This window comes from Hoplias malabaricus, chromosome 3, assembly GCF_029633855.1.
Source record: "Hoplias malabaricus isolate fHopMal1 chromosome 3, fHopMal1.hap1, whole genome shotgun sequence".
Lineage (NCBI taxonomy): Eukaryota > Metazoa > Chordata > Actinopteri > Characiformes > Erythrinidae > Hoplias > Hoplias malabaricus.
In genome coordinates, this window is record NC_089802.1 from 61,886,582 (window position 1) to 61,901,972 (window position 15,391).

At 37.4% G+C, this 15,391-nt stretch overlaps 1 protein-coding gene across 2 annotated transcripts in view; it reads left to right on the forward strand.

Annotated features, from left to right (window-relative positions):
* Nucleotides 1-1,488: 1,488 nt before the first annotated feature.
* pkn2b (protein kinase N2b) overlaps nucleotides 1,489-15,391 on the forward strand; it is a 39,976-nt gene continuing 26,073 nt past the window's right edge. Inside the window, exons 1-2 of one of the 2 annotated variants that reach the window (XM_066664603.1) lie at nucleotides 1,489-2,124; nucleotides 12,697-12,997. In XM_066664603.1, coding sequence (XP_066520700.1) covers nucleotides 2,104-2,124; nucleotides 12,697-12,997 — 322 coding nt within the window. In that variant the 5' untranslated portion in view covers nucleotides 1,489-2,103. The remainder of the gene's footprint in view (nucleotides 2,125-12,696; nucleotides 12,998-15,391) is intronic. The other variant, XM_066664604.1, reaches the window with a different exon arrangement.

Here is a 15,391-nt window from a genome sequence, read left to right on the forward strand (position 1 = left end):
ATTTACAATAGACAATATATATAATAATTTAATGTTGGACGAAAACATAAAATATGGCTTGTGAAAAGTATGTGCCATTGTCTTATGTCTAAAAATGGTCTTAAACTGTCCATTAAAACCATATAATTTGACAAGAAACCAGACTTTTGCATAAAATGTATATCCCTTTTACTATGCCTTACATCATATATAATGTACTATAATGAGAATTATATAAAAACTGTTCCGTAGCTTTTTATTGCTTGGTGTATCTTAGTAGCTTGTTGCAGATTTTGTGTGTTGTATTAACTGCACTTGCAGCACAGTGTACCAGAATAAAATTTCTGCTGATAATATTTATGCAAATGTTTTACACACATGCACATGCTGTTCTCACACCTACATCTTGCAGTGAATAAAGGCACTCTTGTCTCCACCTGCGTCAAAGCCTCAGTCTGTTAGTTTACACATATATAAAGTGACATAGGTAAATTGGGTGGCATACAATAACAATCAACTACACAATCTTTTTCACACTGAAGAATTGTATTACAGACTCATCCCCTGAAAACAATGAAAAGCCTTCCGCAGTAACAGTTTCATCGACATTTAAAGTTGATGGACAAAAAATAAGAGGTGCTGAATTGCTCCAGCCTTGACTCCACTATGGCCTTCTCATGTGTCATGTTCAAAATAGTTCTATTAAACTACCAGGAAGTTTTAGAGAGGGGAGTTGAGTTGGAGAAGGGCCTTGCCTTCTTGGTGGTCTACAGTCCTTCTCTAAGAGAGTTTGTGAAGTCTATGAGTGGCTGAACACTATAGTGGGTCTCCATTGTCCTAAAACAGAATAAAGCAAAGAAAACACTATATATATATATATATATATATATATATATATATATATATATATATATATATATATATATAGTGCTATTTGCTGTAACCCTGATAGCAAGGAGACGGCGGACCACTGTTGGCCCACTGAGGGCAAAGTTGGAGGTCCACTAGTGTTTTGCACAGCATTTTCTGGGTGAACTGCTGGTGATTAAACAGAATTTTAGACAAAGAGGCCACATTTTAGCACTTTTCCATTCACAGTGCAATTTACATTTTTTTCCTTCCTTAGGTTCTTTTTTTATTCTTTATAAATAAGATTGGTGTGCCAGCCTTTTCATGCCAGTGGACCAATATATGCTCGCTGTCTTGGAAAGTATCAGAGGACATTGGTTTTATTATAAGTAGTGGTAGTAGTAGAATTAACATAATGACATTTGTGTTGCTTAATAAGTAGATTCCTGAGTCTGTAAATATAATCACAGGTGTTTTGAAAAGTGGTCTGTGTGTGTGTGTGTGTTTGAGCGAGAGAGAGCGAATATCTTTGCGTATTCATTTAATTCACGTTGTGATGGGACAGTGCTGTTGAAGGTCGTTGTAACAGCCGTGTGTGAAAGGGAGGGGGTTCACTATTTTCGTCTTTCTCCCTGAACAACTGCACTCCCAACACACACACGTCACGTGACTGAACGGGAACGGGACAGCCGCGCGAGCGCAGGAGAGAGCCGTTTGAAAATATTTTTAAAATATCGACTGCGTTTCTCACATCAACTCTCTCCGACTTCTCCTGGTGACTTCTGAGATATTTAGACATTTTCTTCAGTCTAAAAGAACCTATCAACGAAGCTGGACCCAGGCGGCGACATGGAGAGCAGGGAGTTCACACCGAGAGATGGAAAAGTCTTGGAGCGGACTTTATATTGATTTTTATTCCAGCAGAAAATAAGCGGTTGTGAGGAGACGTGGTTGCAGTTCGACATTCCTGTACTCTCTTGATGCCTTGCTGAATTATTTCTGGGGGAAATAAAGCTTGTGAGGAGAAGAAGTGGGAGAAGGGCTGGAGTTTGACTCCTCTCTCTCTCTTCGGCTCCCGTTTGCTTTCCCGATGTTTTACTGAGATATATCGGGATACAGTAAGATAAACTGGCGATAAGTGGTGGGGGAGTCCTGTTCGCTTCCCTGATGTTTTGCTGACTGATTTCGGGGGATACAGGCACTAGTCTTGAGGAAAGTGCTGGAGGTTGGCTGCCGCTGCTCTCCCGAGTTTGATTCAAAAGTTGAGGGGGCAAGATGGCGGCCGATTCCGTGCAGGTAAAAACATCCAGTTATAATGTTTTATTCTGTTCTTGCTTCCTTCAACAGAACAGAGTTACATTGAAACTGTGTACTTTTCCAAGAAGCCATTTTCTGGGTTCTTTAATCAGCTTTTTTGATCCCAATTGACGTCTTTTCCAGTTAAAGGGTTAACTGGCCCAGAGGAGCGTAGGCCTAGGAAATCATTAACCAGCGCAACTGTTGCTTTACTATCAGGAACTTATGCTGTTTAAAATCGGAATTTGGCATTGGCCATATAATAGTTATTAATTTTAAACATATGCTAAGCTCACTGCATCTCAAAAATGCAAGGCGTTTTTGTCAAGAATGAGAAACATTGTCATCAAGCAGCAAGTGATAAAAGCTTTTTCTGCTTAAAATGTCCCTAATTTTTGTTTTTGTTCTAACTAAGAATAGTCTTGAGTTTAGAAGTTCACAGTACAGTTGTACTGTCTTTTTTTGGTTTTTATGATTTGTTATTTATTGTTTATTTATTTATTGTCAGTCATAGCTACAATACTGTCACACCCATAGGCTTACTGGCTGATTCTTTAGGTCTGAGGTAATGCTAGCAACAAATTAACCAACCCCAGCTCCAACAACACTAGGATAGTCCTATTGCTGGTTCACATTAACCCATAAATTATCACCTTTCAGATAAAATAACACGAATGACTGACTTAAAACTTGTAACATTTCATAATATATGCTTCCTGTAATTTCATCCAAATAGCATGCTTCTGCTGCTGACTTGGACTCTCATGCTTTGTCGGAGAATTAAACCATGGCTTAACCGAGAGTGGCATTGCAACTGGAGGGATCTTATGTGTTGGCACCATGTGTTGTAAATGCTCTGCCTCCTGAGGGCCAGGGGCAGGGGGAAAACTTGCGTCAAAATTTATTTTTAGCAACATATCCTGTACCATACCAGACTGGCAACTCCTTTGTAAACTAACTTACTACTGGACAGTATTCAGATACATGAGAGTGAGAGAGAGAGCAAGAATCAGTTCCATGGAAAACTGACTCATTTGTTTGATTTTAGCTGTGCATAAATCTGCAGTGGTCCTTCACTTTCAATGTGTTGATGGATTTGGCTACAAAACATAAAAAGGATGTTCTCCTTGTACATGGCTGCTTCACAAATCATTCAGCAAAATTGGAAAAAGGAACGATTGCCAGATTTCTTTGCGGTTATTGAGGTCTGCCAGGTGAGATTACTATTCAGTAAGCTTATGTTTGTGAGGGTTATTATTTGGCCCTCTGTCTTTAGTACAAGCTGTTGCTAGAGTGTGGTAATTTTCATTGTAACTTAATTTGGATCATGGTAATATCTGTAATCATAGTATTTCTACTAAGAATATTTTTAGTCTAAATATGCTTTATAATTTAAATTTACTGGTCATATATTCTGTTGGGGCAGTATCTCTTCCACTTCTGCTTTAGGCCTTTGAGGTATTTTAGAGTTTGTTGTTTGTCAGGTCTAGCAGGTGAAATTTCTCTTCAGCAAAGTTTTCTTCCTGAGGGTAAAAATTTGGCCCTCAGTCTTTTGACCCACTGTAAGACTGGAAATTGTTTTTCTTTTTTCCATTAGCCTGCATAAGATGCATCAGTTCTGCTATGGGTTTGGGCCTGTGTGAAACTGTATAGGTTAATCAAAATGTTTGTGTTGAAGTTCACACTTTCTGTCTGCAAAGAGACAGTTTAATAAATAGCTTTGATCATTTTTGCCCTTTGTTTAAATGTAAGCAAAGCCAGTCTTTTTTGGCTTAGATCAAAAGCAAGTTGTGAACCGGGTCTAAAAATAGAACCTAAACTGGTCATTAACAACTTGGAGCACTTTGGACTGTGACAGATTCAAAAGCTCCTGTCATTTTGTTGGTTTGGGTGGGAGTTATGGCTGAGACTCCTCCCCTGCCTAAAGTTATGGCTAAAACTCCTCCCCTGCCTAATTGTAGTGTGGCACAACTGAAACTCACTGGGTTAACTGATACTCCAGGCCAGAGTGTTCAGGGGCATACAGGCACCTTGGCTTTGAACGGAGTGTGGGACTGGTATCATGCTTAGTGGCCTTATCTGTGGCCAGATCACCTGAGTTACTGAAGGATAGCAGCTCATTATGTGAGAGTGACCTTATCCTCAGGGTGGGAAGTTAGCATAGCGCCCTTGGGTCATAGTCACAGAGGGAGAGGGAATGATACAAGGGCAAGGAAATGAATTGTTAATTTAATGTTGCTCAAGAGGATGAGATTAGTGTGAGTGGCTCTCATCAGAGTCCCAGTTGATTCTAGGCTATCATTTAATTCTGCAAGTGAAATGCTGTTAGTCAGACAATGGAGACTCAACCCAAGATGCTTATCGTTTGTGGAAGGAACTTCACAGACATTTATTGCAGCTGTTGTATTAAAAGGGGATGTCTATGAAGGTGGGGTAACTCTTTCTGGCCAGAAAAGTTCTTTCTGGCCAGCTATGCTCCTAAACAGTGTAGAGTTTGTCTTATTTTGCTTATTTAAAATTTTCTTTTGTTCCTCCAGAACCAGTGGCTGAAATTTGCTCTCTCAGTTTTTATCGTCAATATGTGCGTCGGTGTGCACTGTTGGGCTGTGCTGAGCTGAACTGCACAGTGCTGAAAACCCTTCATCCAACTCACACTTACAGATTTGATGCTTATGCAGCCCTAGAGTGCACAGTTTTACAGTATTAAAAATGTGGATACCGCCCGTCCCTAGTGCTAACAGTAACATTTTATATTGCCCACCTGTAGATGTAGTTGTCTTTTTATGGGTGTGTATTATTTATGGATATTCTTAATAAGCCCTGTATGCATGTATAATATGAATGTATGACTAAAACAACAGCGAAAATGCCTTTTTATTCAAACATTAGTGAATTTAATGTTGTTTGAGGTACATGCAAAAGAAGCAAGAATTGTGGTTCATGAAATCTGTTCTCAGAGAGGAAATGCAGCTACTTGTCCACAAGCATGCCAGGGTGCCAATATTTTGCTTTCCAAGTAAGCAAACTCATTGAACCACTGCCATCTATAGTGAATATAGCTATTGTTATACATGGTTAAGTAATATTAGAAACAATATTAGAAAGCATTTTATTTACAATATGTGGTCTGGTTTTTGGTGTTATCACTTTATTGCTAATAGTTCTACTGAAGATAGTTGAGTCCTTGCATCATAGGACCATAAAAGTGACATTTTGTGCAAATGCCTCTTAAGAATGAAGTGGTATTTTTGATGCCGTCTAATTAAAATAAAACTTTCTGAAAAATATCTTCTCTTTAATAGGCTATATTATTTACTTTAAATGTCTGCTCATGCTGAAGAACTGTATATTTCCACAGCAAAACCTGCAGTACTAAAAAATTGAAATGGCTGATATATGGTTTTTTGTTGCAAGGGCTCAATTGTCTAAATATATACATTTTCATCCAGGCTCCCATTCATTCTTCTCTGTGGGCTCTCTGAGTGAGAATTTTGAGCCTACTTTTAGACATTTGTATCTCATTTTACAGTTTTATTTTACAGATGATTACATGGATCATAGATCTGTGATGTTAGAAACCTGGGTGTCTGGAACACTGCAGTTTCAAACCAGAAATGCTCAACCATGGAACTGACTGCATATTTATCTCATGTTGCACCTTGAGCCTAAAAACAACAGCACACAGACATGTTAACTATGTAAAAATATGTATATATATATATATATATATATATATATATATATATATATATATATATAAATAGATAGATGGGTAGATAAAGGAGACATATTATACCACATTAAGATAGTTCCCTGGGGTCTTAATAAAACATCTGTTGCAAGCTTTGGCCAAAATACCAATTGGATCAAACAACAAAGCACTTTTCTTTAGACACTGTCTACACAGTCTGGGTTATAGAGAACAAGCCTCTGTTTACTTTTAAGTGCAAGGAGCACAGGAGTGAGGCCCAAGGAGCAGAAACACTGTTTTTTAGCCATGTATGCCTGGTTCTCTTTCTTCTCTGTTCTTGTTTTTGTCACAATTATACAGTACACGTATGTATTCTGCACTCATGTTATTTGTTTTGCTCAGTTTAACTTTTATCTTTACGCCTCACATGAACACGTTTCCAGCGCCATGACTGGAGAGACTAGGGCGAGGAGGTGGGACAACTCTGAAGTTCTTGATACTTATGTAAAATGCAGGACAAAATCAGAATTACTGGTTCTATTCCATGTTCTCAGACTCAAATCCCAGTAAAGTTTATTTCAGTGTAGTAGGTTGCTAGGGACTCCAGATCCTCACTAAATTTAAAAAATAAATGAATATAGTAGTAATGCAGTCATATTTGTTCCCTGTTTTAATATGTCCCCTTTAATAGATTTTTATTCAGAATTCTAGTTGAAAAACTTGCTAAAATTCATTAGGTTGAAATTATTACAGAGTAATAAGAGCTTTTTATTTCACTGTCTTGGGTCAAGGGGTTTATAGTAAAAGTAATAGGATGAGTCCTGTGATAAGACCAAAATCTTCTGCACCTCCAGGCTCATTCACTCATGTGTTTGTGTACTGTCTGTTGTGTTTGTTGAGCTTGTCCTCAGAGCCTACTCTGTGGCATTAGAGAGCCTAATCCACAGTGCTTCATTCATGGGACTTTGCTGCACGATGGTTCACAATAATTCGTCTCACTCCAGTTTATAATGCTGCTGTTTGTGTAGTCACACGTTTTTTGTACAAATTGGTGGTCTGACCATTTTCCTAATCATTCTCGCCTATAACTACCTATGTTCTTGCTAGTAAAAGTCTGTCTTTCTGTGTAGCTTGGTGGTGTAGGGCACAGTGGTGTAAAGGTCTTTAACTTGTACGTTTTATAGGGCACGTGGCCACCTGTTATCCACTGTGTGGGAATTAGTTTGTTATGCAATGTGGCGGCTGTGTGCCCCTGTGAGTGGATTTGTTTCTGAGCCAGGTCCTTGTTGCTGGGTGGAGCATTGAGAAACAGCAGGAGGGAGGCCTAAGCAAGGACTTTCTGGCCATTCCTGATTTTTATTTGGGCAAGGTTTTTTTTTTCTTTTAATATACACTTTGGATTTTTATATTCTTTTTTTTTTTGGCACTTAGAACCAAAGCACCTGCCAATACACCTGCCTGTGACTCATCTTCCTTCACACCCTTTCACTTTGCACATTCCCACTCCTTTCTCAGTTTCATACAGTTGCAACCCATGGGCACATTAAAGAAATGTTTTAACCTAATGTTTACAGCATCTGTAGCATATGGTTTACAACTTGCAATAATGCAATTTTACTATATATTAATGTAAAGAAACAGAATATGTTCTGACTCAAACTACACTAATTATAGCCAAGGCCTAGGTGCTCTTGCTATAACAGAGGTCAGAATAATGTGTAGACACTGTAGTGAGACCATATAGAGAAAACAAGGTATACATTGTGATGAAGTAATGCACAGAAGCAGCTTGTAACCTCACATAGTTATACATGTGGTGTTACACTCTAATCTCTATTTGTTTTGTCTAGACGTTTTGCTTTCTTTAAAAAAGAATATGATGCAAACAACAAATTGGCAACATTTCTGCAAGAAACATAAATTGTATATATGATGAATTATGATGGAAATTCATGTATCAGTAAGCAGCAGGTAACAGTTAACTAATGTGGAAATTAAAATGTGCTTATTTTTATTAAATGATATAATAGCCTACATATACATAGATTACATATTGATTAGTCTGTAAACAAAGAGATTTCCTATGCCATAATGTTCTATGATGCAATACAGACTACTTTTTAATGTACAGTATAGCTGTATAATTAACTAAAATGGCAAAATGAAGTTACCAACCACAAATATAAATAAAAAGCTATAGCTCAAATAAAAGATGTTGCTTTTTATATTTCAGAAGAAACAAGAATAAAGGTATGTTCTGCTGACTGTTAATATTATAAATTAATCTTTGTTGTTGACGTCCTTGTGTGTTTTTATTATTATTACTATTATTAATATATTTTGTGCATTATATGTAGTTGAATTGTCACTGCCATTTCATTCTTATGTATCAGTGTATTTAAGATCTCAGAAGGAGTTACTTTTACCCACCCAAAAAAAAAAAAAGCTGTGTAGTGTAAATACTGTTCTCATCTTTGTTCCTGCTGCTGCTGTTTTGTGAGTTGTATGTTTGGATTAGCAGAGGTGACTTGGTGGTGTGGATTCCAGCCTGTCTGAGGCCTTACTGCGCCTTTGTTATTTTAAGATCCCCCAAGCAGTGTGGCCATCACCTGCACTAAACCACAAGATTATCCCACACCAGGCTTAACAGGACCTGTTTCTGCCAAAGGCTAGTTTAGATCCTATTCTACTTTCCATGGACCGGCTTCAGTTAGAGCAAGGCATGGATTAGAGCAGTACTCCTACTGTTTGAATTGGGATGTGTTTTGTGTTTCGGTTTGTTTTCAGTTTGTTAAGAAGCCTTTGAAAATGCTGGGGTCCTTGTGTACAGAAGGCACGGTGGAGGTCTTGGTAAGAATCACTATCTGTCAGTTTGACCTTACTTTGCAATTGAATACTGTTGGTTGGTTTTCTTGATGTGTGCTACAGTGATTATAGTTATTATGAGCTCCCTTCTTTATATGTAAGTGCACTTCTCACTTGCTGGCGAGGCTGTTCTTGGGTTTTCATATTGACTGTACTTGGAAGTGGGGTAGCAAATTCCAATTGTCCTTTCTACTAATCTAATGGATTTATTAAAAAAAAAAAATAAACAACATCCAAAATTCCTCTCTTACCACAATCTGTACATGACCCTATTTTGAGGTGCTTCTAGTTTAAATCATATAGCTTGGCCTGGGGTTTTGGGCTTTTTGTGGCTCTGTCTGGCTGATTTGTAGCAGTTACACTCCTCAGTTGGCGGCCTGTGTGCACTCACCCCACCCTGCTGTTAGCATAGCCAGGGAATGGTAGACCTAGTGTTTGCAGTTCGGCTATAAATCAGCACCAGAGAAGCTTTTAAAGGGTCTCTTCATATGTTGGGCTAGCGGGGTACTTTTAGTTCAAGGAAACCATATGTTTGTATGATCTTTGCCTGACAAAAGAGTAGGAAAGCAGTGAGCTGGAACAAGTCTTCATTTGGAGAGGCCAGGGTTTTACAGTTTACAAAGTATTGTTTGTTAGTGTTTATCATAATTTTACCTTCTGCTGTATATCACAAGTGATTGCAGTTGTTTATTTAGAGCTCTAAAAACTAGCTTTGCTAGCAAAGGCATTTGCAACTTGCCAAAGCTCTTCAAAAAATTGCACTCTTTATCAAATATGCTGTGAATACCTCTCAGATAAACCCGTGGGTGGTCTTATAGATGTGCCTTGACCTTATCTAAGAATTGAGAAACTTTTTTTATTTTTTTATTTTTTTTTTATTTCAGCTTTAGGAAAATGAACTTGTCTGTAGCGGTTTTCTTCTCACCATTTATCTTTCATATTTGTAGCATATGGTCAGTTACCACAGACAGTAATTTTAACAATTCTTTCTAATTAGAAAGGGCTTGAGTCAAAAACAAATTTACGATAGAAGGCAGTGTGTGTGCGCTTATACAAGACATAGTTTAATTTGTCCTATCAAGTCATTCCAGTAGTCAAACTAGCAATCACAGTATGTTCATTTGTGTATATTGTGCAGATTTTGTAGGGGGTTAGAGGGTGGTGTTGTGCTAAAATTTTAAACTCGCAAATAAGCGAAACCTAAAACACATCTGCTCACTTCTAGTCAGTGTTTTATGTAACGAGTCAGTATTTCTTAGTCTTGTCTGTTTGTCTTTGTTGACATATTTGTCATGTGTCTCTGGCTAATGTGTAATTGAGACCTTTCCGAGACTGTACTGCTTTCCCAGTGAAGAGCTTAGATTGTACTTTATGCTGTTACATAATAAATGCATTTGGACGCCACACAGAAGTAGCATGAGAGTGAAATGTGCCCTTATAAGAGGGTATTAAAGATTGATGCAATGGCTCATTGATTTGAGAATGGTGCGGAATTCCAAGGTCACAGCACTGAGTGTTTATAAATGATTTTGTTATTACAAATTACTATAGTATTTTCTGAAATATTATGAGGTAGGCAAAATGGCAAAAGTACAGTTTCATATTTTAAAACAACTTATGTAACATGATATGTTTTAGCTTTGATCGACCTACTCAAATGTTGAAAATCATTTTATACAGTTTCACTTATCTATAAATATCATCCATGTTTAGGGCATGACTGATTATTGCTATTTAACTGCAGTTATTCATGGTGAAATTTTGACTCAGTTTTGGGTTTTATACTTGTCAATATTTCTGAGACCATATTGAGACAATGACAGTGAGCTTCTCTTCCATCTCAAGTATGAATTGTTTTACAGTGGCAGGGTAAAGCCAGCACCACCATGTTTGGTTCTCTCGTTGGTAATTACCGTTTCAGTTTAGTTCAGTTTAGTTTAAACTTGGCTCAACTCTGTTGTCTCTGACTCCACCCATTTTAAGTCACCAGTATTCACTCTGCCTCCTGTCACCGTGATTTGTCTGCTGTCATTGAAAACGAATGGGAACTGGCTGTGTTGTGTTGCGTTGTGTCACTGCTGTTGTGAACCATGTTACAGTGAAGGTGAACCTGTGTTGTGTCTTATGAAATAACTAGAACATCATAGGTTTATGTTTAAGCTAATAGAAGTGTTAAAAGTGAGTTTTGCAAACCTGACTTCACTGTACTGTTTTATTCAGTTCTGCTTCTTTTAAAACGGCTCCCAGTACGACTGTGCGCCGTAATGTAAATAATTGCAAAATTTCCAGAAAGGGGTCTTAAAGGAGCAATCTGTAAGATATTTACTATACCTAGTCATAAAATTTCCAGGGTGTGTGATCATGGATTAAAGAAACAGTCAAAACTAAAAGACTTCTGCCTCTTATAGTATTGCTGAAGCAGTATATTCTCTTTGAGAAGTGCCCAGTCTGGAGCACAGCTCCTGTGACCTCGCCCTCTATCCAATCATTTTACAGTACAAAGCCAAAGTTGCTAGGTCTACATACATGGCGTCTTGCAGCCATGAAACAACCAGGTGAACAGAATTAATTTTACATTTTACCAGACCCAAGAAGCCATATTGCCCATGACCAGAGATGGAGAGGAAATATTGGCCTTGTGTTTAATAGCTGGAGGCAGTTTAGAAGCAGCAATACAGAGCACAGCCAGAGCTGGCTAATTTTTACCTGAAAGGGTAACAGCAAATAGTTTCTGAAAATAATTAGTACAGAAAATAAAAAGTACAGACGCCTGTGTATAGATTAAAAGGAGTAAACACCATAGGTTGTGTGTTTTATATAAAGAAAGGCATAGCGAAATTTGAAAGTTGTCGGCACTGTGTTTTATACAAAGAAGGTGAATAACAACATAATTGAAAAGTGTAAATGCCATTGTTTGTTTGTTTTTAAGAAATTGAGGCAGATTCATTTGTGTTTCTCCATGGTTTGTGTGTGTGTTTTAAACATTAAAGAGTAAAAATTGTGTTTGGAAAGCCTCGCATATTCACCTATTTAAGGTGGAACAGCGAAATCAAGCTGGGTAGTACACAGCAAATATAAGCATTTCACTAGTAGGCAGATTTTTTAGTGATATGGTGTACATGTCAAAGTGCCGTTTCAATATGAGATTTTTTTTTATTATTTATAAAACCTAGCGCTAGCTTTAGCTTTGCATAGCTGATTAAGGTGGAAATGAGTATTCAATAAGATGCTGGAGAATAACGCATATAAGACTCTTAAAAAAATAATAATAATAATAATTTTACTCCCTGTGCTGTTTGTTTTTTTTTTTTTTTTTTTTAACTAAGTGTTCTTTGCCATTATGAAGTTTATAATTGTGTGTTAGCGTCTCTCTACAAATTACACTGCCAACCACTAGGGCTGAATTTCAACTCTATCTAGTGCACAATGTAGTGGTGTAGTGATATTAGTTTTAAAAATCTATAAGTGCACTGTTTAGGTAGACTAGAGGAGTTAATGAGCAACTTGAACCATGTTCGTCCAACCAATCATTGTCGTTATAATCTGCGTAGGTGTGACGGGTTACATTTCTGGAGAAGTGCACATCAGGCCAAGCTGCCTATGGCATAGGTTTCTGTGTTCATCCTTCTCAGACTAATTACTGACATTTTGTTAAAAGACTGGGGAACCAAGAGAGAGACTTGAGTCTTTTCACCTACAATGTGTTAAGCATGTGTCTTGTTACAAAAATTATAATAGAACATTAGAGCCATGGAACCTTTTCTTTCGATACTTACATTTGAAGGTAAATACTTTTGTACTTTTAATCAAGTGAAGATCTACAACAATGACTTATACTTTTACTGGAGTAATACTTTACCTTGAGTATCTGTACTTTTACTGACATACATGGTTTGTGTATTTTGTCCACCACTACTGTCACAACTGAAGATCAATTGTGAAACATTTCATTATACTGAGGTAGATAATATTCTGTGAGTGCATGGTCTAATCTTCTCTTTCCCGATCTTCTTTAGGGAGACGCTCGAAGCCAGATGGTGTCAGATCGTTTAGGCCTGGGCCACAATCTGGACTTATCAGACACCATGGTCCAGCAGAAACTAGACGAGATCAAGGACCAGATCAAACGTGAGATCCGCAAAGAGCTGAAGATTAAAGAAGGAGCAGAGAACTTGCGGAAAGTAACTACAGACAAAAAGAGCTTGGCCTATGTGGACAACATGCTCAAAAAGTCCAGCAAGAAGGTGGAGGAGCTGCACCAGGAGCTGCAGGAGCTGAATGCCCACATAGTAGTGAAGGACCCAGAAGAGCTTTTAGGTACAACTTGCACTCATCTTTGCCCTCATCTTTCAGTATTGATCTCAGAGGGACTTTAGCTTTCACAATCATATATTTAAAACTTTTTCATGCCTTTGTGACAGTTAAAGTTGTAAATGGCTTAACTGTAAGTTAAAAATGAATATTATTCTAACTCCAGAAACATACATCTGGTGATAGTTTTTGATTCTTCTTCATATTCTCAAATTTTTTTTATTAACATGATAATTATGACTGGTGCTTAATAAAGGGCATTTCCACAGGCACTGGCTTGGATCGGCACGGCTCAGCATGCTTTTCCCTGGTCACTTTTCTACTAGCACAGCTCTCCTATGAAATGTATCTGGTGTTGTCACAAAACCCAGTATCTAACGTGGGCTTTGAAAACCATACCAATGGCGATAGTAACGTTAGGTACTGTTCACTCATTGTGTATTCATGTTTTTGTTTTTTTTTTGACTGAAACAAGATCAGCATAATTTTCTGCCTAGAAGCTACGTCAGCCACTAATCCAAGTAGTGTTTGAACCTCTTCAAAACACCACAGTGTAATTTTACAAGCTGCCAATTAGTCGGATAAAACAAATGTGACTACTGCTGTAACATTTTACACGTGGCTAGTTTGTGCAGGCGTTCAGCATTTTGTTGTGTAATAAAGGCTTTCTGGCCAATCAGAGCTCTGCAAGGTTTACACATCACATTTAGTACGTACATGGCCCGTTTCATACCAGGCATGAGCAGGGACTAAAAAGTATCAGGGACCAGATACCAGATTTGCCTGACGCAAAAGAGCCAAGCCGAGTTGAGAAGAATAGTGTCCATGCAGTGGAAAAGCGCCATTAGGAAAGGGCTAACTGAGTGTGTGAGTGTATCTTTGGTAGAGGTTCATAATGATGATAGGGATATCTGCTGGATATGTCACTCTGTGCTTTAGCTGTGTGTAACCGGTCAGTGTAGGCTCTGATTACACATTCACTCATGCACTTTGGCAGATCGTGTCAACTCCTCTTCACTTAATGAAGCTGTGCAGGGTGAAACCTGTCAGGTTCAAATACACTCATGGCTTGTATGTGTGCTTGTTTTAGAAATGTACATATATTTCAAAAGTCAGTTTTAAAGAGGAAAAAAATGTACAATGAACATAGCGTATATGGCAAATTATGTTTTTTAAAACTATTTTTTATGCATGTGTGAGACTATTGTTTTTGTAAATTATTTTATTAGGAAAATATCTGATAATAGGTTTTTATGGCCAATGCCAAATACTTTATTTTATTCTTGTGTATATGTCTGCACAGACTTTTGACAAAACTTTTTTCTTTTTTTTAGGTAGAAACTATGTTGTCCAGCCTATTTTCAGGCTGTTGTTGAACAGGGAGGGTTAAGTGTAGGATTAGAGAGATGGAGAAATTAGGTCAGGAAGTGTCTCTCAGGTCCATGTTCCTATTGGTGTGAGGAAAGCCTTGTCAAGTGAGAGAGACTTTTCCATCTGTGGCATATGTGTGGCAATATCCCTTCAAAGATTCCACAAATAAATGAACAGATACCAGAGAGGCAAAAATGAAGTTGTGTCTGAAATTACTTTTGCTTGTTTGCAGTAATATCCACTATATTATGCACTCATATCTTTAATTTCTACGAATTATTTCTGTATATTTTTAGTTGTAAATTGAAATTGTATTCTGAATTTAAAAAATATTAGACTGCTGGATTAGATCTGTCAGTCAAATAGAGGATATGTGTTAATGAAGGGTGTGGAAAATGATGGTTTATCAGGTTCTTCATATTGTTGTTGCATTGATTATAATATAATTGGATCTTTCAGGAAAAAAAAAAACTATTGTTGCATTGGTCAAAAAGCAATATTAAGCCACTGGGAATTGGAACAATGGTGATCATAAACCAATAGTCTTTTACTTTGCTTTTAATTTTTTTATTTGTTCTTTGATATGTAAAATATGAAAAGCTATTTTAGTACTTTAGTTAGCTAATAATAACAATACTTCTTTTAATAGTTATTGGGATTGGGATGTACAGTCATTGCCGAAAGATTTTGGCACCCCTGAAATTCTTCCAGAAAAGTACTGCAGTTACAAGTGGTTTGTTATACATGTTTATTTCCTTTGTGTCTATTGGAACAACACAAAAGAAGAAAAAAAAGAAAGACAGAGGGAAAAAAATGAGAAATTGATATAATTTCACACTAAATTCTCCTAATGGGCCGGACAAAATTATTGCCACATTTTCAAAATTGTGGATAAATAACTTTGTTTCAAGCATGTGATGCTCGTTTAAACTCACTTGTGGAAGGTAACAGGTGTGGACAATATAAAAATCACACCTGAATCAAGATAAAAAGGAGAGATTTTGACTGATTCTTTGCATTGTGTGTGCC